The following is a 21,710-nucleotide window of genomic DNA, read 5'->3' as shown; positions in this document are numbered from 1 at the left end:
AGCAGCAAGTGAATTTTCTGCTATGAAAGTGATGCTGGACTGGACGGCCTTTGTGTTCTCGCTCTAATTAAGCATTTAACACAGAGGTAGAGGGGCTGCACCGGTCAAATGCAAAGAGTCATGGTGTTTAAGCAAAAGACGTACCATTCCTCGCGCTTAACTAAATGTTGTTACCTCGTCTGTTAGGAGCAGAGATTTTTCTTTATTTTGACTGAAAAGGTAAAAAAAAAAAATCAGCCATAAGCTATTTTTATTAATTTTGATAAGTAAGTCTGAACAAGCGGAAGAGAAAACCCACATCGACCAGATTAATATGGATATCTGTCAGAGTCAGAAAACTCTCTCATCCCAGAAACGAAAATTAAATTAACCGATCACACACAAAAAAAAATCTGATCCCTCGTCACACAGCTTCTTCCTCTTGCTCTGCATAGATCTTGTTTTTGCACCTGCTTGTTTATAATTAAACGTCTGGTGATGGATTCCTGAGAGGCTATCATCACAAGGTTTCCACCTTTTTGCCTCAGACAGGCAACTTCTCATGGCTGTTGCTCTGAAAGGCTGAATCTGCACTTTTTGGCCAAACTACAGGCTGGAATTACAAGCGTCACAAGAGCTAGAGTTTTAAAATCCTGTTAACTTTCACCAAATGAGGTGATGACATGAAAGATTGCGCTATAGCCAAGAGAGCAGGATGAGTATTTATATCTGAAAAACTGCAAATACTGAAAACAACCCTTAAAAGTCTAGCTGTATGCAGGCTACCTGTACAGATACCCAAACAACTGACCAGCTAAGATCAGTAACCTATAAAAATTAAGAAACAAGCAATAGAAACTAAAGTGTTTTATTTTCCAGTTAATATTTAATGCAACAGAATCAAACAGTGTTATAAAACTGAATGTTTTTACAGCGCTTGCACTTTATTGCTACTTTCAATCAAGGTTATCGAACTCTGAGACTCTAATGTCTAATGGTCTGGTTATCATGCAGCTTGAGATCTGACAAATATTTAGTTTAATGTATAAAAGATAGAAACTGTCATGCAACCACCCGCCCAGTCCCCACTCCCCGTTCTATGACACGTCCCGCCTAAATTACAGCGACTGAAGGACAATGTGTGACGAACAGACCACACCCCGGCAAGTCGTCTTCATCCTGTTGTTCCCAGAATAGCTCGGCACCTGACATCCTCGGTACGCCTCTGTTGTGTGATAAACAGGCTGCATATTTGCCTGATGGTTACTCATTAAACCTTCAGGTCACTGCAGTGTTTACTCAGACCCAATCCACTGACCTCAATAGCCACAGTACGCTCCAGCTGTAGTGTTTGGTTAAACATGACTTTGGGAGGAAGCGTTCAAACGTTCATCGTCCTCCGCGCTTTTCTGCTCAGTCACTCTATAGGAAACCCTCAAACCGGCCCTGTCAGTGTAACATGACTCAGATGTGAATGTAAAAGTTTTGACAGGAAAGCCAGAAGCAAAACTGTCATCCAGAAATACACGAGCAATGAAAGGAGTATCGTTGGCAGCAGGGTGACATCATATCCTGCTGTTAGTCAAACATGGCAGCTGATTGTTCAAAACGAAACTGTACCTATAAAAAAAAAAAAAGGATCTATGATGGGATGAAAACCAATAAACAAACCTTTAAAATCAAATATGGGGGATTTATCTGGTTTTGGCTTCCTTCTGTGTTATTTTTTATTTTATTTGAACCCTGATCTACTTCATGAATGAACCAATTTACAATCTTAAAGGCTGCTCTTATAACTGGTTTGACTGGTTTCTCTCCAAGGCCTTTTTCTTTTTTAATCATGCAAATCATAATGGAGCGATACCTGTGTCATGTACTGAACCCAGTATTCCGGATAGTATGATAACATTGGATAATCACTGTTTCCCAATATTTGTGATCTTCATAAAAAAGATTATTAATAGAAATGTTAATGATCTAATTGTTTACTTCAAATAAAAAAGCAACCGTCAGTCCTACTGCTCATCAATATATCGTTAACATTTATTATACATTGACATAGGCCAACAATCTTACATGCAGAACTAATAACTAGGGCTTAAGAAATAAAATTATTATTGAAATAATTGTCAGCTAATTTAGTAATGCAGCATAGAGACTCTATAACATACAGAGCAACCCACTGAAAGGAGCATTTATATCAAAATTGTTAAAAAATATATATAAACATTTTGCATTTAAGATAAAAAAAAAAAAAAAAAATTTTCGTCCGTCAATATTCGCTATCCAGAGCTTCTCAGTTGGAAACGGTTTAGTTTTACCTGGTTACATTTCATGAAAATTCTTCTTTAAGGAGCCTTATTATTAGCCTCGTGAGACCATCCTGATCTCGCGAGCTTTCAAGGTTTCACTCGCAGATCAGTCTGGAGACTCTCCGTTAAAGAAAATCTGGAGCCGTTCACCAAACGAACGTCCAATCAGCGTTGGCTTTGAGGCGGGTTGAGGTGTGACGCAACGAGAAGCGCGACAGTTCAGTCTAAAGAACATGGCGGCATCAGCCGATGAAACTAGCGTTAGCGTGGCTATCGAGCAAGTTTTATCGGAATTACAGAGTATTTCTTCACTGAAAGAAGAGCAAAACACTGCTCTGGTGGCTTTTCTCAGAGGAAAAGATGTTTTCGCTCTTCTCCCGACTGGTTTCGGCAAGAGTAGCCTGGCTTGTGGTTGTGTTTTCGTCGTCGCTCTGTTAGTACATCATATGCTTCGTTGATCTGATTGGTTTATTTGGCCCGTCTATGACCAACATAGGCCAATCAGCTATTTGCAAAATAATCGTTAGTTGTAGCCCTAGTGATAAATCATGTAATAATTCCATCACTGTTCTGAGTAGCAGTGAGGGAACTATCCTTGTCTTTGTTTTTGTTTTTTCTCCTGGACTTTTAATCCCCCTGACAAACTGTTGTTTGTCAATCAGCTGATTTTTGTACTTTCTGCAAATAGAGGAAAGAAATCACAGCTTTCAGCCAACTGACCAACACTGCAGAGAAAGGGGCAGGAATTTATTACCATCAGCTCCATAAACCATGAGAAGTCTCTCATTGAAAGGGCTTTAAACCAATAGAAAATGTAATGGTTTTAAACCAATAACCTTCTAAGACTGAATGTAATTTCATACTGGTAACGAGCCCATGTCTTATGCAGAACTAAAACAGCTCCTTTCCATTTGTTCTGATTGTCTATATCATCAGTGTGAGTTTGGAAAATTTAAAACGTGCGTTTTAGTGGAATACAGGGAGATGCTACTGATCTACGCATTAAAAACTTCCATTTATTTTTCCCATCTTAGCAGTTAATAAAGAGAAAGTCTTATTTAAATGGAAGTAAACCATGTCCTTCATTTTTTTTACCTGTATTTTAGTCCACCGACCAAATAGGAAAATAGTCACATTTCTGAAAATCCTGTTGAAGAAATGAAATCATAAAACTTTCAATACAGAAAAGCACTGATGTACTACAGAGAACCTGCACACTGATGCACAACTAAGCTGCAAATATCGCAGTTCAGACATTTAAGATTTGTTTGCATGCAGTATTTGATTTGGCTGTAATCTGAGGTGTTATGAAATATGTTTTCGGCCCATTAGATCAACTGGTTTGTCTCCACGTTTCCCCTAAATGACACATAATGTTACAAGGAAACAGATGCTTTAAGCTGATGTAGCCAAGTAGATAAGAACAACTATAGGGAAGTAAATTGTGATCGTTTCTTGGCCTCTTTACAGACTTTCCACTTGCCAATATTCTGCTGACATCCTTTTTTTTCTTTGATCTTTTTCTGCAGGGCTGCAACCCCCTTGCACAGACCGGACGCAGCAAACTGCAGAACACGCGAGCCGGTCTGAACCAGCAGATAATCAAACAGATGAGGATGAGAGCCGGAGCTGAGAATCTGCTGAAGTACGTTCAACTCAGACTCGCACAATAGCTTCATGAAAAAGATTTATGACTTTATTTGATTTATTGGTTCCTCCTACAGCGAGGATAACGCTATACTGCTTTTAAGTTGGGACAAAAATAGTCCAATATCATGAGGTTAGCACATGCAAAACATTTATTTGCATGTGTTGCACAACGAAAAATTGAAAATGATTATATCACTTTGGCACAAGTGAACTGAAGTAAACTCTAACTAGTTTTCCGTTTGACTGGCCAGGCTGCACCTCTTCCACTCTGTGGTTGCAGGGATTTGATGATAAAGCTCTCTAACAGGAGCATTCCAGTTAGCCTGGAAACAAAGACGCACTGTGACGAGAAAAAAAAGAACATTTTTGCTCCAGAACCTGTCCCTCTGATCACAATCCTTCACACATCAGCTCCGGTTTAGTTTGCTCTCTTTAAATTTCACCTGCGTTGTCCTTTATCTGCCCGACCTGCTGCTGAGACCTGCATAGATTTAGATTGGAGGGTCTCTTTATTTAAATTTAGCATTACTGAAGTTTTCCTTTAGTATAGATGCAGATTTCCTTTGCTAAAACTGAGGGAAGATCTAATAATTCCAGTTAGTTTAATTAAATAGTGATCTTAAAGACACTGTTTAATTTTGAACATGAGATTTATTATGTCTTGATTAGAAGGTTAAACTTTTCTTTTATTTAACATTTAATTTTTTTGTTTAACCTTCATTTGATAATCTTTTTAACACTATCCTCAAAAATACAAACATATGAGCTATCTTTTTTGGAGATTTATCATCTAAAACTCACGGAAGAGGATAAGGGCCAGCGGGAAAAAAAAAAAAAAAAAAAAGTTAACTTTAATCTCAGAATTCTGACTTTTTTTATTGTCAGAATTCAGTCAGAAATTTGAGATTAAAGTCAGAAATTTGAGATTAAAGTCAGAATTCTGAGATCAAAGTCAGAATTCTGACTTTTTTTCCATGTTAAACTGAAATAAAATTTAAAAATCAGGTAACTTTTTTTTTTTTTCAGTGGCCCTAATCCTCTTCCGTAAAAACCCTAAGGCAAAGTAAATTCAATTATTTATCGCAAGACAAACAAATGTTTTTGTATTCAGATGGAATAATATAGCTTTATTTTTTTTTTTATGCAAATTTTTACTCAGTCATGATAATTAAGGTCTATTTATTAACTGAAACAGAAGAAACTAACAAAAAACATCATTTTTTATATAATCAGGGCTGCAACTAACGATTATTTTGCAAATTGTTTGATGAATCGATTAATAATTGGAAAATCAAAGAAGACCTTTTATTAAAAAGATGATTTTTTTTATCTTAAATGCAAAATGTTTGCATATTGTTTTTTTTTTACAATTATGTTATAATTACTGCTCTAAGTAGTTCGCGCTGTCAGCTAAAATAATGTTTTAGAGTCTCTAGAGTGCAGTTAACGATTAATCGATTACTAAATTAGCTGACAATTATTTCAATAATGGATAAATCCGATTTAATTGTTTCAGGCTTCGATATATTTTCCATGATATGATGATATAAATAATAAAAGGCTCTTTGCAAGTGATTCATTCTCATCTCATCTTCCAAGTTAAGATGGGAAAACCCTGCAGAAACATTTTTAAATGAGCCAATCAGAACCAAGCATCTTTAAAGGTAAAACCCTGCTCTAAAGTAACGTTTTATTCCTTTTTTTTCCATAATTATTGTTCAAAAGACATATACAAATAAACTAGAGACTGACACAGGAGTGGATTTTCACTCCTGTCCCGTCCCGATCCCGGATAGAAATCTAAATCCTGTCCCGTCCCACTCCTGGTGAAATTACTCCCACTCCCATTCAGAATGACTCCCGCTCCTGCTCCACTCCCATTCTTGTTGTCTTCAATAAGATTTCTGCCAATACATTGAATCTGAATTTCTTTTGAGCGCGGGTGAAAAACTCAGAGCGGAAGCACTGTTGGTTTTTGGGTCGTGTAGTTTTTTTGACTTGCATTATAGTGTAGGCTTCATGGAAAAAAACTACAAAATGGCGGCGCCAGTACTGGATTTGTTTTCTTTTATTTTATTTTTTGGCATCGATCCTAGTTTTTTTTTTAGTTACTATTGGTTTGCTCCCGCTCTTGTCTGCTCCCGTTAGTGTTTAATCCTGTACCGTCCCAATCACGTGATCGTTACTAATACTGACTCCCATCCCGCGGGAATCCCACGGGAATCCCGTGACCCGTGGGATTCCCGAAAAGATGTCAGTCTCTAAAATAAACAATGAAAATAAGGTATAAAAATCTGCCTGGCTAATTTGATTGTAAAGCTTTCTACAGCTCTTAGTCTGTGGTGTTTGTGGCGGCTTCTCTGTTGGTTTTTCTCAGTTGGTTTTTGCAGACATAGTTACTGTTATAACCACGATGTCAAGTGTAGCAATTCTGCAACATTCAGCTGTTGGTCAAGCATGTTTGGTGCATCTCTTGCCTTGCTGGGTGCAATAGTGCGTTCACACCGAAGTGAATTCTCTGCCTCTGAGACAAGAAATAGACGAATACTAACCTCTCTGTAAGAACTATGATTGAAAGCATTTAAAAGGCTTCTTTTGAACCTTTCTGTCCTGAGCGGTTACTAATGGTTGGTGTATATAAGGACCTCTCTCACTATAAAACAGTTTTAATGGTTTGCAAAAAAATGCAATTATAGGAAACGTTTTGCATCTTCTGTTGCATAAGCAGTGCAGTTAGCAATGGACTAACATTGCAAAACTATGAAATCTGGAAGGTAAGGCAAGCCAGATTTAAGCTCCGTTAAAACAGCCTGAATGAACGGCTTATGTTCCTTTGTTAAAAGTAGTTTCCTTTAAAAGTGCTTTTAATTTTTTGAGCTTCTCTGACTTCGCTGCTAAACATCGTCTCTGGTTAAAGTTAAGAAAACAAAATGGTTATGTTCTCTTCAGCAGCTGAAATCTCATTGCATCTCTTACTCAAATCTTAACAAGGTAAATAAAAACGGACCTAATTCAGCCGGAGGCGGGGCTGATGTAGAACCAGATGTTACTGTCGCTATAAGGTGCAATACTCAGTGTTTCTCAGTGTTTACCTGTGTGGGCCCTGCACACAGGCCTCTACATTCCTCCGGTACTTCACATAACTTCTAAAGTCCGGAGGCACATGGCCGGAGTGCCTGTCCATCTGCGAACACTCCTGAACCCAATAGCAGGGTTCCTGTGGCTTTAAACGATATATTTTGATTGCAGTGTGACCTCTTCTGTATGAAGGACTCTTAGCTTCGAATTGTTTACTCTGTTTTTATTTTTTTATTTTTTTTATGAAAGCAGTGATATAAACACTAGAAAAATCGAAATCTAGATTAGTAAATTTTTCTTAAAATAAGTGCATTTGTTCTTTTATTGAGGAGGTAAAAGAGACATTTTGCCAATGGAACAAGACAATTTAAATTCGAAATAAGAAAACACGATTGCATTGTCTTGTTTCAAGTGCACGTTATCTAATTATCTTATTTTAAGAATAAAAATACTCATTCCATTGGCAAACTACCTCATTTACCTACTTAAATTAAGGGTAAATACACTAGATTTAAGAAATTTCTACTTATTTCTAGATCGTTTTTCCAGTGAATCTAGCTTGTCATTTTCTCTTTAGTAACCATAGCAAGATACTTTAAATGCCTGAACAGGTGACTGTGTCTTTAAGTTTGCCATTGGCTTATATCAAGCTTTACACCTTCTTCTTTTTTCCATTCTCTATTGTTCTGCATTCCTCTCGCTATCAGCAACAGGTGAAGTCTGTCTGGTCAGACCAGTTTCTCTTCTCTTCTCTTCTTTACTTGTATAAACAACAGCTCCACCTTTTAAAGATGGCTTACAGGAAAAGAGTAAAGGGGTTTTCTCCTGTGTCGCTACTTGGCATCTTTCTCCAGCAACAATAATGTCAAGGTGCCAAAAGCATGAAACAGCTTTTCCACAGAGGAGGATGGGAAAATCTTCTGCAAAGCCACACTAGCTGGCTTCCTGTCTGGTTCCCATGCATTACAGTCTGATACTGGATATTGAAACTGGATTTATTAACAGCTTATGGTGGAGTTTGCGTCACATGTTTCCAGACCACAGCATATCCTCTCCAGCTCAGATCCAGATACCAAGACCTTTTAAAAAAAAAGCTGAAAATAAAGAGCATTGCTGTAAAGGTTTTGCTTTGTCTAAAAATATATTAAAGTTAAAGTATGACCCCTTTTCAATACAGGGAGCAATCTAATCATTAATTAGATTGTTAGGATCAGTTTCCAGCCTCCTTTTTTTTTTTTTTTTAAAGCTTTTGCCTTCTTTAAATCTTATTTAAAAGAGTCGTCCTACTTGTCCGGTAGTTCTCTGCTGGTAAAATGATTTTAACAGCAGAAGGGAATGAATTGTCATAGAAAAAGCTTCAATTATACTTTAAAAAGGCCAAACTATAGTATAGCTGATATTCACTGGTCTAAATGAGCCACAGACTTTAGTCTTTGTTCTTCCTCTGCCTTCACTTTTAACCCTGTAATGCCAAATGTATCATATTTACGGAAGAGGATTAGGGCCACTGAGAAAAAAAAAAGTTAACTGATTTTTGTCATTTTATTTCAGTATAGCATGGGGAAAAAGTCAGAATTCTGACTTTAATCTCAGAATTCTGACTGAATTCTGACAATAAAAAAGTCAGAATCCTGAGAAAGAAGTCAGAATTCTGAGATTAAAGTCAGAATTCTGAGAAAAAAGTCAGAATTCTGAGAAAAAAGTCAGAATTCTGAGAAAAAAGTCAGAATTCTGAGATAAAAGTCAGAATTCTGAGAAAAAAGTCAGAATTCTGACTTTAATCTCAGAATTCTGACTGAATTCTGACAATAAAAAAAGTCAGAATTCTGAGAAAAAAGTCTGAATTCTGAGATTAAAGTCTGAATTCTGAGATTAAAGTCTGGATTCTGAGATTAAAGTCTGAATTCTGGCTTTTTCCCATGTTAAACTGAAATAAAATGTAAAAATCAGTTAACTTTTTTTTTTTTTTTTCCTTCAGTGGCCCTAATCCTCTTCCGTACATATTTGATACATACGGTTTCTGAAATGTTTTGCGTCTGACACCTTTTGCATAATTTAATGGTAAAAACTTTGCTCAAAATCCTATTGTACACAATCAGATATACCTGATAACAGCCAGTAGAAAACTACATGAAAAATAATTTTGACTTATCGCATAGTAATAAATTATTAATATCAAAAATGTATTTCTGTTTTTTTCATTTTACATATTTTGTTAAAAGGCCAAATAAGGAAAGGAATTTTCTGTTTTGTTTTATTCTTGGATCGGGCTTTAAAGGGTTAAATCTCTCATTATTTTTAATGATAATTCTGTCTTTTTCTCTCATTAACAGAATCCACTCTGAAGGCTTAGTAGCTCATTATAGTTCAGCATCTGCTTTATTTTTCAGGTGTTAGAGCAAAAGTTGATGGGTTTTAATTTCCGTTAAAGTTCTCCATTACCACGTATCACTCGTCACCTTTTGTGTTGAAAAGAACGCGCTGTGATTACAGACGGGACAGCGTCAGCAGGCTGGCTGCGGACGGGCAGGTTTAAGGTGTGTTCTTAGGTGTGATCTTAAACAGGCTCTTTGTTGAGGTCATAGATACGATAGGGATGGATGGGATGTTTCTGTTATCGTGTTTGCCACAGACACTGGTTTTGTTTGTACAGACTGTCAGTGTAACACACATTCTTTATGACCAAGGATAGAGACGCATGCTGGTTGAGTGTGGAGAATAAAAAGACAGCAGTAAGCAGTTAAGATGACCTTATCTCTGCCATGCAGGGACCCTCTGCACGTTCACAAAGACGCACAACTTATCACCATGAGCACTAAATTTGAGACTTTGATTCATTTTCCGTCCCAGCCGGATCCTTTGGGAGGTTGTAGGGAAGCTTGTCCTTTTCTCCTGTGGTCAATGGGTGAGAGGCACCTGCTTCATCACGAGGAAACGGAGACAAACGGCGTGCAGACGCTCTGACCCAACGGCAACATAAACGGGCCAGCTGACCTTACAAAGGCAGCGGTGCTAATACCCGGGTCACCATAAGAATATTAGAAAGTGCAAATTAAACATCGGTTAATAGTTTTAGTAACTTTAGCCATAAAGCTCTTTCAGGCAGAGGGTGTCCTCAGTCAGGCAGAGTCCTCATTGGTGTTAACCAATCACTGTAATAAAGGAATTAGTTTTAAGCAGCTCTTCCTATTTTCCCAAAATAAAATCATGGATTCTTTTTTTTATGTATTTTTTTTTATTTACTTTTTAAAAATAATAATAATAATAAAAAATCATGGATTCTTTTTTTTTTTTTTTTACTTTTAAAAAAGAATAATAATAATAAAAATCATGGATTTTTTTATTTTTTTTATTTACTTTTTAAAAATAATAAAAATAAAATCATGGAAACTTTTTTTTATTTTTTTTACTTTTTAAAATAGTAAAAAAATTAAATCATGGATTCTTTTTTTTTTTATTAACTTTTTAAAAATAATTAAAAAAATTAAATCATGGATTCTTTTTTTTTCTTCTTTTTTTAATAATAAAAAAATAAAATCATGGATTTTTTTATTTATTTACTTTTTAAAAATAATTGAAAAAAATAAAATCATGGATCCTTTTTTTTTTTTTTTACTTTTTAAAAATAATAAAAAAAAATAAAATCATGGATTCTGACAAACGGATCCGACCTCAGCAGCTGTGCGTACGTAGCTGACTGCTTCGTCTCAGCTTTATGTCCCGCCTTAAACCATAACGCTGCAGCTTGATAGGGCAACCTGTTTTAGAAAAATTGAAGCGGTACCCGATGGATTTGTGTGTGTTTTTGTACTCGATCCCCAGGTAATGTTAGATTCTGGAGAAAGCGTTTTGGCTCCAGAGTTTCTCAGGTCCCCCTCTGCAGGGCCGTCCTGCTCGGGCCTGTTTTATGATCTGATCCCAGCCTGTTCTCAGGTCAGGTCAGAGGGCATCTCTTAAACTTGGTTGGGATGGAAAATATACCAACCATTGAATCCTGGATTTAACAGCAGAGTCTGATCTGTGTTATTACTCCCCTTTCTACTTTATTTAACCTTCATAGATTTAGGGAAACCTGTATTTTTACTGCTGCGGTTGATGAATAGTTTAATCCTCCATCTTCATTCAAAAGTGTGTGGGTTGGTGGAGCGCAGCAGAACCACAGTGACTCCGGTCTGTGGTCCAGATTACTGGAAGAGAGACATTTGATTCAACATTCAGCTGCAGAAACATTCTGCCCCACTAAGTGGATAGTAGAGGGAGACAAAGACAAATTTCCTTTTTACACCAGACCTATTTTAAAGAGATTTTTTTCTGCCTGCATTAAATCCTTTATTTCTCTCTGCAGGGCTACAAACAACAACAAGGTTAAGGAGATGGTTCTTCTGGAGCTGAGCTACGTTAACTCCAACCTGCAGCTACTGATGGGCCAACTGGAAGGACTCAACAGCTCAGTGGATGTCTACCAGAGCTCCCAGTAAGCGGTTTATTTTATTTTACAGCTGAACCCAGATCTGGAATTAATCACAATTAAAGAAATATGAAGCCTTCGCTGCAGCAGGGTTTGCACGCCTGTTGTACCGGCAGCGACGGCATCACAGTCTATTTATTGGTTCTTATATGAAGACCACACTACATCTTTTACATGTTTTTTTATCTTCTTAGTGGATTTCTTTTGTTTAAATTAACTGCAAAGCAGAGGTTGAAGGAAGGAAACGTTTTATTTGGATGCGTCGTGTTTAATTATGTAGATGTCTTAAAAAAAAAAGTGTCCTGATGACTGAGGAGCTGAAATAAGGCCGCCCAACAGACAGGAGAAGCCCTGAAGACAGGCGGATCATTTGAATGTCAAACTACACTAACAGGTTTCTGTTTCATGGTATAAAAAGCAACAAGGAAGCTGTGAGCCTGAACCTTTATGCAAAGCAAATGGAAGCTTCAGGTATTCTCTGCAAGTTGCCCTGTTGGGTGTGTTCTGCCTGGGTGTGGGTGTTAGTGAGATGTTGTGGTTCATTTACAACTTTCTGTGGTGTGGAAGAAAACAAAGCCGGAACGTCCGGAGGATCCTTCATCACCTCGAGCTTTTTAGAGCTGCAGAGACGAGGAAATGAAAAGACTGTAAAAATTGCTTAACCCCTTGAACCCTACGGACCCACCGGTGGGTCCAGCTGCTACGTGACCTCGTAATTTTACCAAACCCCCAGTATTGATGTAAAAAACACATTTGGCACAGTTTGGTGACATTTATGGATAAATGTGCCAAAATGGCCTCTCCGCCTAAGAAATTTCTCACTAATACCATTCTAAAATAAATATGATTCATCTGATTGAGTCCAAATTTGGTATATTTTTACACAACATTTAGATTTGAAAGTCTGTACTACTTTTTTGTGCTATAAATAATATTTTGTTAGTGTTTTGCAATGTTTATTTCAAAGAAAATTTTGGCGAGGTTCAAAAAATGCAAAATATTTTGTATTTTGTCCCTAATATTTCAGGCAGGGTCAAAGCTACAATGGTGCTGACACCAGAAAACCATTCTATGACATCTTACCTTTACAGACGTACCAAAAGTTTCTTCTTAAATCTAATAGCTTTGAGGCTATAAGTGATTTACTTTTGTGTGTTTTTGTCAGGCAGAAATTTATTTATACCCCCTTAGGGGGTAAGAGGTTAAAGGTGTTTTTAGAGAAGTAAGGAGATTTAAATTATTTCCCCGTTGTATGAAAATCCCCCGATCAAGGTTACCAAAACGGACACGTTTGACAGGTTGCCACATTTCTACCATGTCGACCCGCTTGGTCACCTGGAAGGTTCTCACCTCCCGTTTAGCAAACAATGGAGAACAATTTGGCGATAGCTGGGATGTAATTATGGACTCCAGAGGGAGAGGCTAATTTCCATCCTGTGCCCTTTACTCTCAGAGACTGACTTATATTGGTCTGTTATGATCCTTCTGGTCTGTATATTGTCTAAAAATGTCCTCCTAGCTCTAATGTTGCTTCCCTGCTTATTTGTTTGTACTTTAATGCTCATAAGCAGCTAAAATGCTTCTGATCTGCAGCTTTTTGAATCCTGTCATTGCTTTAGATGATTATCATTAAACATTAAGCTTGATTTTTAGGGTTTCAGCTGTTTGGGAACAGAAAATCAAATGTACAGTCCAGTCTCAAGTAAAGAGAAATTGCTGAAACTCCATTATCAGTTTTAAGCTCCTATAAAATCCTTTTACATGACTTTATTTTAGAAAAGACTGGAAAAAAAAAGAAAAGTCTTCTACAGTGTTCACGATCCATCTTTAATTCCCACTTGAGCAGACCTTGTCACATTTCTTTATAACTTTGTGGTTATGATTTATTGTATTTTTTGTACTTTAAATACTGATTGACTCTTGGTTATATTTAGATTTTTTAATGCACTGTATAAAAAAATGTATCCAGTGTAGGTTAGTTATGGGTAAAGTTAAAGGCATACTATGCAACATTTTTCAGTTAATTAATGTGTTCCATAACGTTTTGGATGATTAAATGAGTCATTTCAGGTCAAACAAAGGTTTTCTCGGCCGCCCTGGTGGTCTGTAGGGGAACTACCGTACTTGCAATTGCAGGAGCCCTCAGCCCGCACCCACAGGCTCAGAAGTCTCGTGCATCGCGAGAGTCGATCTTGCTTTACAGCGAGAACTTGGCTAACTACAATCTTTGTTATTTAGACACATGCATAACAAATAATGTATGAAAACATGCTAAATTTTCAAACTCAAAAATTGGAACAAAATAGTCACTTACCGCAGTAGACATGGTGATTTTTTGCGTTCGCCTGTCTGCTAAGCTCAAAACAACCACTGAGCATATTTACGACAGTGCACATTTACTTTCGCCCTCTGGGGGGAGCCTCGCTGGAAAATCCACACCGGATGCATAGTTTACCTTTAAAATAGATGAATTTTGGCTCTTTTATAGTTTTTTTTTTTCTTGGAATGTCTGGATCTTATATTGATCTTGGAAATCGCCAGAAAACTAATTGGTTTGCATCTAAAATCTGTTATTATTAAGTTAAAATAAACATTCTGGTTCTGCTTAACATTGATTTAACTTATTGGTTAATAACAGATCGGTCTGTTGTTGTTGTTGTTTGTTGTTCTTTTTATTAATGCTACTTGATCAAGATATTTTTCAACATCATACTCTACATAATAATTCATTAAAGTATTTATAATTTGTGCTGATATCCTATTGCTTCATCTGTATCAGTCGATGGTGTAATATCAGTGTCGAATTCGAAATGAAGTGACTGTCGAGGGACGCAATGATCTTTATGTTGATCTGAAATCATCTTTGCAGGATCAGTTTTGTCTAAAACCAGATTAGAAAGGACTGATTTAAGTACATTGGATCAAATATCTGCTTTCCATGATCTTTTATGCACAAAACTCAGGTAGATAGATTTTAGTGAACAAAATTAGAACGCTGATGAGGTTTTAAGTTGTATGATCATTGAAGGCGATAGAGACTGCTGGTTGCTTAAGAAAAGGCCCAGTTTGCTCCATTAGTCCAAGTTTTTCTTCTTTGTTGATAAATAATCTGTTTTTTTGAATTCAGGAATTAAAACTGCAGCTTTACACTGCAAAAAATCTAAATCTAGATAAGTCAATTTTTTCTTAAAATAAGTGCATTTGTTCTTCAATTAAGGAGGTGAAAGAGACATTTTGCCAATAGAACGAGACAATTTACACTTAAAATAAGAAAACACAATTCTATTGTCTTATTTCAAGTGCATATTATCTTTTTATCTTATTCTAAGACTAAAACTACTCATTCCATTGGGAAACTATCTCATTTACCTACTCAAATTAAGGGTAAATACACTTAATTTAAGAAATTTTTACTTATTTCTAGATCATTTTTGCAGTGTAAATGTTAGATTCTTCAGAACGTTTGAGCTGCTCATAATCTGGCTCATGTTGAATGTTGGTGTAAAACGCTACAGAGCTCATATGCAGTCAGGCTTATATGATCAGACCATATTTTCCTTCTTTGAATTAGTTGTAGAGCTAGACAGGTCTTCTTGTAAATGACCTCACAAAGCCAAAATGCACACTAATGTTGGCTCTACAATAATCCCAGATTATTGTGTTTGTCTCGCAACACTCAGGAGGTTTTAACCTAGATTGATGGAGTCAGTCTGCACAGATACTCAGGACTCGGTGGAAGATTAGCGACTTTCCTTATTGGCATCTGATGTTGAGCTCCAGTAGTTTCATCAAAACCAGAGTTAATGGTAACATAGTTTTCCATTGGGTTTCAGGATTACCGATACTAATAGGGTTCAGCTGCAGCTTCTGCATAAACTGTTATTCCCCAGTGTCTTCTGTCAATGCCCTCAGTGTTAGGATTAGGGAGGGAGAGCAGGGTCAGGACAAACAGTCTGTTGTCAGTCTCTGCCAGGTTCTTAAAGAAGCAGCAGCTCCCAGCTCTGCCTGACAATACCGTGACTCTAAACCCAGCATTATCTTTCCACCTGTGTTTCCCACCGCCTGAAACACAAAACAAGCCTTGCAGAAAAACCCCATGTACTTATTATCCCAACACAAAGCTCTTGGATATGTTCTATTCATTATTTCTGAGCAGCTTTGGATGCATTTGGGTGATCCTGCAAATCGCCTCAATGAAGATGTTGGTGGCTTATTTAAGCCTGAAACGTTACCTCAGTGGAAAAAACACAAACAAACGACTCCCGTAACCTTTCTCTGCTTTTCCCATGAGCTCCCCGGGTTCCGCTCCCATTTCCTCTCTAACCAGGTTCAGCTGGTTTTTCCAACACAATTTGTTGCATAACAGAAGGATTTGCTTTAACATGGTTTCTTTTAAAATATCTTTTATTAGGATAGATTAATTAACAGTTAGTATAAAAATAAACAATCTGTTTTAACTTCTATAAATATCAGATGAGAAAAGAAAACGATATTAAGCCTCCATTTATAAGCTGCAATTCTGGTTTGTGTTTTTTTTTCATGCTAAGTTAGACAGATTAACCCAGAAATAAATATTGGGGGCAGCAAACCTTAATCTGTTGATCTCTGATGAGGACCTATAGCCTATATCTAGTGTAACATTGTTCTGCTGTTATCTGCAGAAACAGTCTGTTTACTTCCATGTAATCTTGGCCCATATTTTATACGTCTGTAGAGAGAAAACCCCTCCTAAAGGTTTCCAGAACTCACCAGCGTGGCTAAAATCATAGCAACAGAAAGATAATGGCACCATATCTGCAGGCTGCTTCCTCAACCTTGTGGCATATGAGAGAGAGAGGGAAGAAAATAATTTTATTGCCGTGATAAAGGCCTCAGAGGCAGTGAAATGTAATGCAAATCTCATGTGTTAGCTGGAATATGCTTATCTGTTCCCTGTAATGTGAAACGTCTAAAGAAAATCCTCTTTAAATCACGTCAAATGGTTGATTTTTGTTTTTCCCCCGAGTGATATCTGATGGGAGATCAGGTCTTTGTGCTTCAACCTGTTGCAAAATCCAGATTTCTAGATTTCCAGAGCCTCAAAGCGCGGTCACGTTTTATTGCATTTAAATTTCAAAGATTGAGAGTTTAAACAGGCTTTAAAGGAATACTACACCCAAAACATGATTAGCCTTCATTTTCTACTCACCCCCATGCAGAACAACACTCTGGAGTACTTTTTTGATATCTCAAATGCATCTGGAGATCTGGGAGGCTTCTTGCTGTCTGCTGACATTCAAATAATGGAGGTCTATGGCGCCCGAGACAGAAAGGTCCATAAAAGTCCACAAAAAACGTGTCAATATTCCTCCATACTGCTCGTCCAATGTAATCCAAGTGTCCTGAGTGGGTAGCATCCAGAATTTACTCGAAACGAAGTCATTTAGAATGTTTTTAGAGCATAAACAGTAGTGTATAGGATTTCCTGAAAGCGCGCACCTGCGCGTTCATGACGCTACGGAAGCCGGCAGACCAAACCAGATGAAAGTGCGCATTCAGCGTCTGCTCTGCCGATAATGCAAGCGCAGAAGAAGAAATGTGCTGTTTACCTGTGCAAAGAAAGAAACAACGAAAGAAAAATGTCTGAGGACTTCAGTGTTGAGGAAGAGCATGAGTTCTTTGCCGAGCTGAATGCGCACTTTCATCTGGTTTGGTCTGCCGCGGTTTCCGTAGACTAGTGAACGCGCTTTTAGGAAATCCTATACACTACTGTTTATGCTCTAAAAACATTCTAAATGACTTCGTTTCGAGTAAATTATGGACGCTACCCACTCAGGACACTTGGAATACATTGGACGAGCAGTATGGAGGAATATTGACACGTTTTTTGTGGACTTTTATGGACCTTTCTGCCTCGGGCGCCATAGACCTCCATTATTTGAATGTCAGCAGACAGCAAGAAGCCTCCCAGATCTCCAGATGCATTTGAGATATCAAAAAAGTACTCCAGGGTGTTGTTCAGCATGGGGGTGAGTAGAAAATGAAGGCTAATCATGTTTTGGGTGTACTATTCCTTTAACCCCAAAGTTTTTTCCATCTCCCTTTAAATGATCAGTGGGTGGGAATGCAGAGATGGGGAGTGAATTCTCTCAGAGGCTTTTACCCTCTTACTTAGGATCCTAGCATTACAGATGAACCCCCCCCCCCCGTTTAGGCTGGCTCCTGCCAAGACCAGAATGATCTCATCTACAAGTGCTGATGCATCACAGTGCTCTGCAGCCCCTATCTCCGCTGCAGTGATTCACCGAGCCAGCATGGCAGAGGAATGCAGGCTTATCTTAAAGCGATGAATGAGAACGGGGTGTTTTTGTGCTGGATTCTGTAGTCTGTACACCTTGTGCTTGTTCATGTAGTCTTTCTGCCATATTCTACTGGATATTCAGGATAGTTTCACGTTTTTTCATGAATAAAAAACCTAAAAGGTGTGGCTTGCTTTTATAATTAGCCCCTTTCACCCAAACACCCTTCAATTATTGTGAAACATGGAATCCAATGCATTTGTTTGTTCCTGGAACATGGGGAAAATATTAACTACAAAAACGACATTGCGTCCTCATTAGTGAAGCGTTTCCCAGGCTGCTTTGAAGGGTTTCAGCTTATTGCAGCGTCTCTAAACAGCAACAGGTACTTGTCACAGTCTGTTTCTCCAGTCCTGATAACAAGCTGAACCTGCTCTCCATCTGTCCCTCTTGCCCGGCATTCCTAAACAATCCGGCGCCGACTGACATGCAGCATAAAGTTTAGGTCCTGGTAGTCTCCCTCCTGTAGAAGCTGGTTTTAATAACCACAGGAAATTTCAAAGGCAGCGCAATTAAAGGAGTTTGGGCTGCAGCAAAGCAGCAGCTTGGGAATGATTAATTGATGGAGAGTGGGTGCAGCGTGAGGCCCTCGTTCACCTTTAAATCCTGACTCCTGCAGTGTGTTCCCTGCACCATCTGCCAAATCCTTAGTCCCTTAAAATGATTCTTTTTTCTTTCTGTAAAGATTTCACAAAACATGAACTTTCTCAGTGCAGTTTGAGCTGTTTGGATCAGCTGGTGCCGTGCATTCAGGACATAATTAAGGAATTGTTCATTGTTGACTTTTTAACCTGAAGGCAGGATTGGTTTGTATTTCTTTAATCCCTCACGCTGCTGCCAACACATCGGTTTCTTTTATCGTTTTGCTGCAATCTCTTTACGCACGTGTTTATCAGACGTATTCACATGGTGTCTAAGCTGTATATCTTTGATGGTAAACAAGCTTCTTTCTGTTTTGCTTTACAGAGAAACTGCTCACATTCCCCTCATCGCTTTGGGTCTGAAGGAGACTAAAGAAGTCGACTTCTCTGCTCCATTCAAGGTAAAAAAAAAAACACCACTTTAGTCTTTACTTTTGTAATGGTGCATTACATTGCAAAAACGATCAAGAAATAAGTAAAAATGTCTTAAATTAAGTGTATTTATTCTTATTTTAAGTAGGTAAATGAGATAGTTTGCCAATGGAATAAGTATTTTTACTCTTAAAATAAGATAATTACATAATGTGCACTTGAAATAAGACAATGCAATTATGTTTTTCTCATTTTAAATGTAAATTGTCTTGTTCCATTGGCAAAATTTCTTTTACCTTCTCAATTCAAGAACAAATTCACTTATTTTAAGAAAAAATTACTTATCCAGATTTCGATTTTTTTTCCATGTAAATGAATTAGAAACCAAGAAGGTTTCCCTGGGTGTTAAAGCTACTACTGAAGCTGCAGAGTGTCATAAAAGTGTCAACATCCTGGTCTACTTTTCATCACTACTGTTTCTCGTAACAAATCGGCTAAAAAAAGGAGGAAACTTGTTGAATATCTATTAGAAAATGCAGCTAAAAGAAGTATACCTTCGCCTGCTGGGATGTCATCTGTTAAGATTAACTGTTGTAACCAAGCTTCTCCAGTTTAAAGAACTAAGTAGCCAAAGTATCTCTGCCTGTTTCTAACATAACACCAAAATAAACTTCACTGTTTTATTAAATTTACTCGCCAGTCCAGCAGAAGGCCTGGAAATGGCAAAGCTCAGTCACATAGCCTCATTTGCTCCTGGTTTTTACTTATTTTTCCTTTCTGTTACTTAGACTTAGACCACTTTATTAATCTCATCAGGGACAATCCGTTTGAGTAGTACAGAAGACAAACAAAAAATACATAAATAAATAAAATTAACATATAATAACATAAAAAATAAGATGATTAAAAGGAAAAATGTGACAGGAAGCTCGAAGACCAAAATCAATAATAATAAAAACACAGAAGGATGGTAAAAAGATAACGGTTATCTTTCTTTTTTAAAAACACACCAGCCACCCTACATAGAATTTAAAAGTAGAATGGCTGTTGGTATAAAATAATTTGCATAGCGGTTTGTTTTAAAGTTAGGAATTACAAAGCGGCGCCCTGAAGGCAACGAAGAGAATACATTTTTGAGAACAAGTTATTTTTTTCCTCCAGCGTTTTATTGTCATTAACTGCCACTAGTACAGTAACCTGACTCCGCCAGATAGATTTTCTCCGCATATCCATCTGGAAACCTTCCGTTGAAGTAATTTTGGGAAGCGGCGAAAATACTGGTTAGCTGATTGGCCTATGTTGGTGATAGACGGGCCAAATTAACCAATCAGATCATGAAGCATATGACGTACTAACAGAGCAACGAAGAAGAGGAGCCAGTTGATCAAACTCTTGCTGAAACCAGTCGGGAGAAGAGCAAAAACATCTTTTCCTCTGAGAAAAGCCTCCAGAGCAGTGTTTTGCTCTTCTTTCAGTGAAGAAATACTCTGTAATTCCGATAAAACTTGCTCGATAGCCACGCTAACGCTAGTTTCATCGGCTGAAGCCACCATGTTCTTTAGACTGAACTGTCGCGCTTCAAGTTGCGTCACACCTCAACCCGCCTCAAAGCCAACGCCGATTAGACGTTCGTTTGGTGAACGGCTCCACATTTTCTTTAATGTAGAGTCTCCAGACTGATCTGCGAGTGAAATCTTGAAAGCTCGCAAGATCAGGATGGTCTCACGAGGCTACGAGTACAGCGCAAAAAAAATCCACTTTCTGCCACTGAGTGGCGCCTGGGGAGCAGTGTGGGGTTAAGGATCTTGCTCAGGGACCCAGAGTGGGTAGGGCTGTCTGTGGGAGTGGGTTTCGAACTCACAACTTCAAGATTCCAAGTTCTATGCTCCAATCACGACACCTTCAGTCCCCCTTTTCTGATGAACAGTCTCTTCCCTTCCGCTGTATAGAAGACGGATGTTTCTGGATTTCAGCAGAAGGCACCAAGTAGAACTGCGATCTGCGGTCAATTCGAGGTGTTTCAAACGCCTTCACGCAAAATGGCATCTTTCATTATGGCCATACATGGAAGTAGCTTTAAACAAATCATTCTAAGCAGAAAGAAGCAGATAGAAAAGGGGCGTTGAATAAACAACATCAAAATAAACTCAACTCAACTCAACTTTATTGTCAAATGTTCTACATGGTAAACATACAACACAGATGAAATTTCAGTCCTCTCAACCCCATGGTGCATAATAAAATATAAAATATAATGAACCATAGCATAAAATAAAAATAGAAATAAAAACCTAAGATATAAAAACAAATATTAAAATATTTAAATATGCAAACAGTGCGAATGGTGCAGAGAGTAGCAGTCCTGACGTGGGGGAAGTAGTGGGGGACAGGGGTATTGGGGAGGGCGAAGGGGGCAGGGCAGGGAGGGAATTGAGCATCCTCACTGCCTATAAAGTCTCTTTTAAGAACTTCTGGATAAATTTAAAGGTAAATCTAAAAAAAAAAAAAGAAAAAGCGCCACCCCATCCTAAAAGGATCAGGATGAAAGCGGATTTCCATTCTCTAAACGTGACCCACATCGCTGTTTACAGTTTGGATTTAAAAGGAGACTCCTTTCATTGGGGATTTGGGTCATTTGTCTGCGCCGCATTATTAGCAGCAGCAGTCACCGAGCCGCCATTGTTTTCACCCTGACAACAAGCGTGTGCGTAAGCTTTCCAAAGCACGTTCCTGTCGTCGCTTATCGTCGCCCTACCTGCCAAAAACTTTAATGCTCGGCACGTTTTCCAGGGCTGTCTGTCAGCACAGTCACTCCAACTGAGGTCAGTGGTTGTAACGGCTGCTCCAGTCGTCACCGAGCTGAGAGGAAACC

At 38.0% G+C, this 21,710-nt stretch overlaps 1 protein-coding gene across 2 annotated transcripts in view; it reads left to right on the top strand.

Annotated features, from left to right (window-relative positions):
* The window catches only part of rhpn2 (rhophilin, Rho GTPase binding protein 2), a 49,436-nt gene that overhangs the window by 3,474 nt on the left and 24,252 nt on the right, over positions 1–21,710 (top strand). For both annotated transcript variants that reach the window (XM_038270997.1, XM_038270996.1), the window contains exons 2-4: positions 3,821–3,936; positions 11,365–11,493; positions 18,792–18,867. In XM_038270997.1, coding sequence (XP_038126925.1) covers positions 3,821–3,936; positions 11,365–11,493; positions 18,792–18,867 — 321 coding nt within the window. The remainder of the gene's footprint in view (positions 1–3,820; positions 3,937–11,364; positions 11,494–18,791; positions 18,868–21,710) is intronic.

Source organism: Cyprinodon tularosa, unplaced genomic scaffold, assembly GCF_016077235.1.
Source record: "Cyprinodon tularosa strain WSP-4 unplaced genomic scaffold, ASM1607723v1 ctg786, whole genome shotgun sequence".
NCBI classification, from domain to species: domain Eukaryota; kingdom Metazoa; phylum Chordata; class Actinopteri; order Cyprinodontiformes; family Cyprinodontidae; genus Cyprinodon; species Cyprinodon tularosa.
The sequence above is the reverse complement of the archived record's forward strand: the minus strand, read 5'-3'. Positions and strand labels throughout refer to the sequence as shown.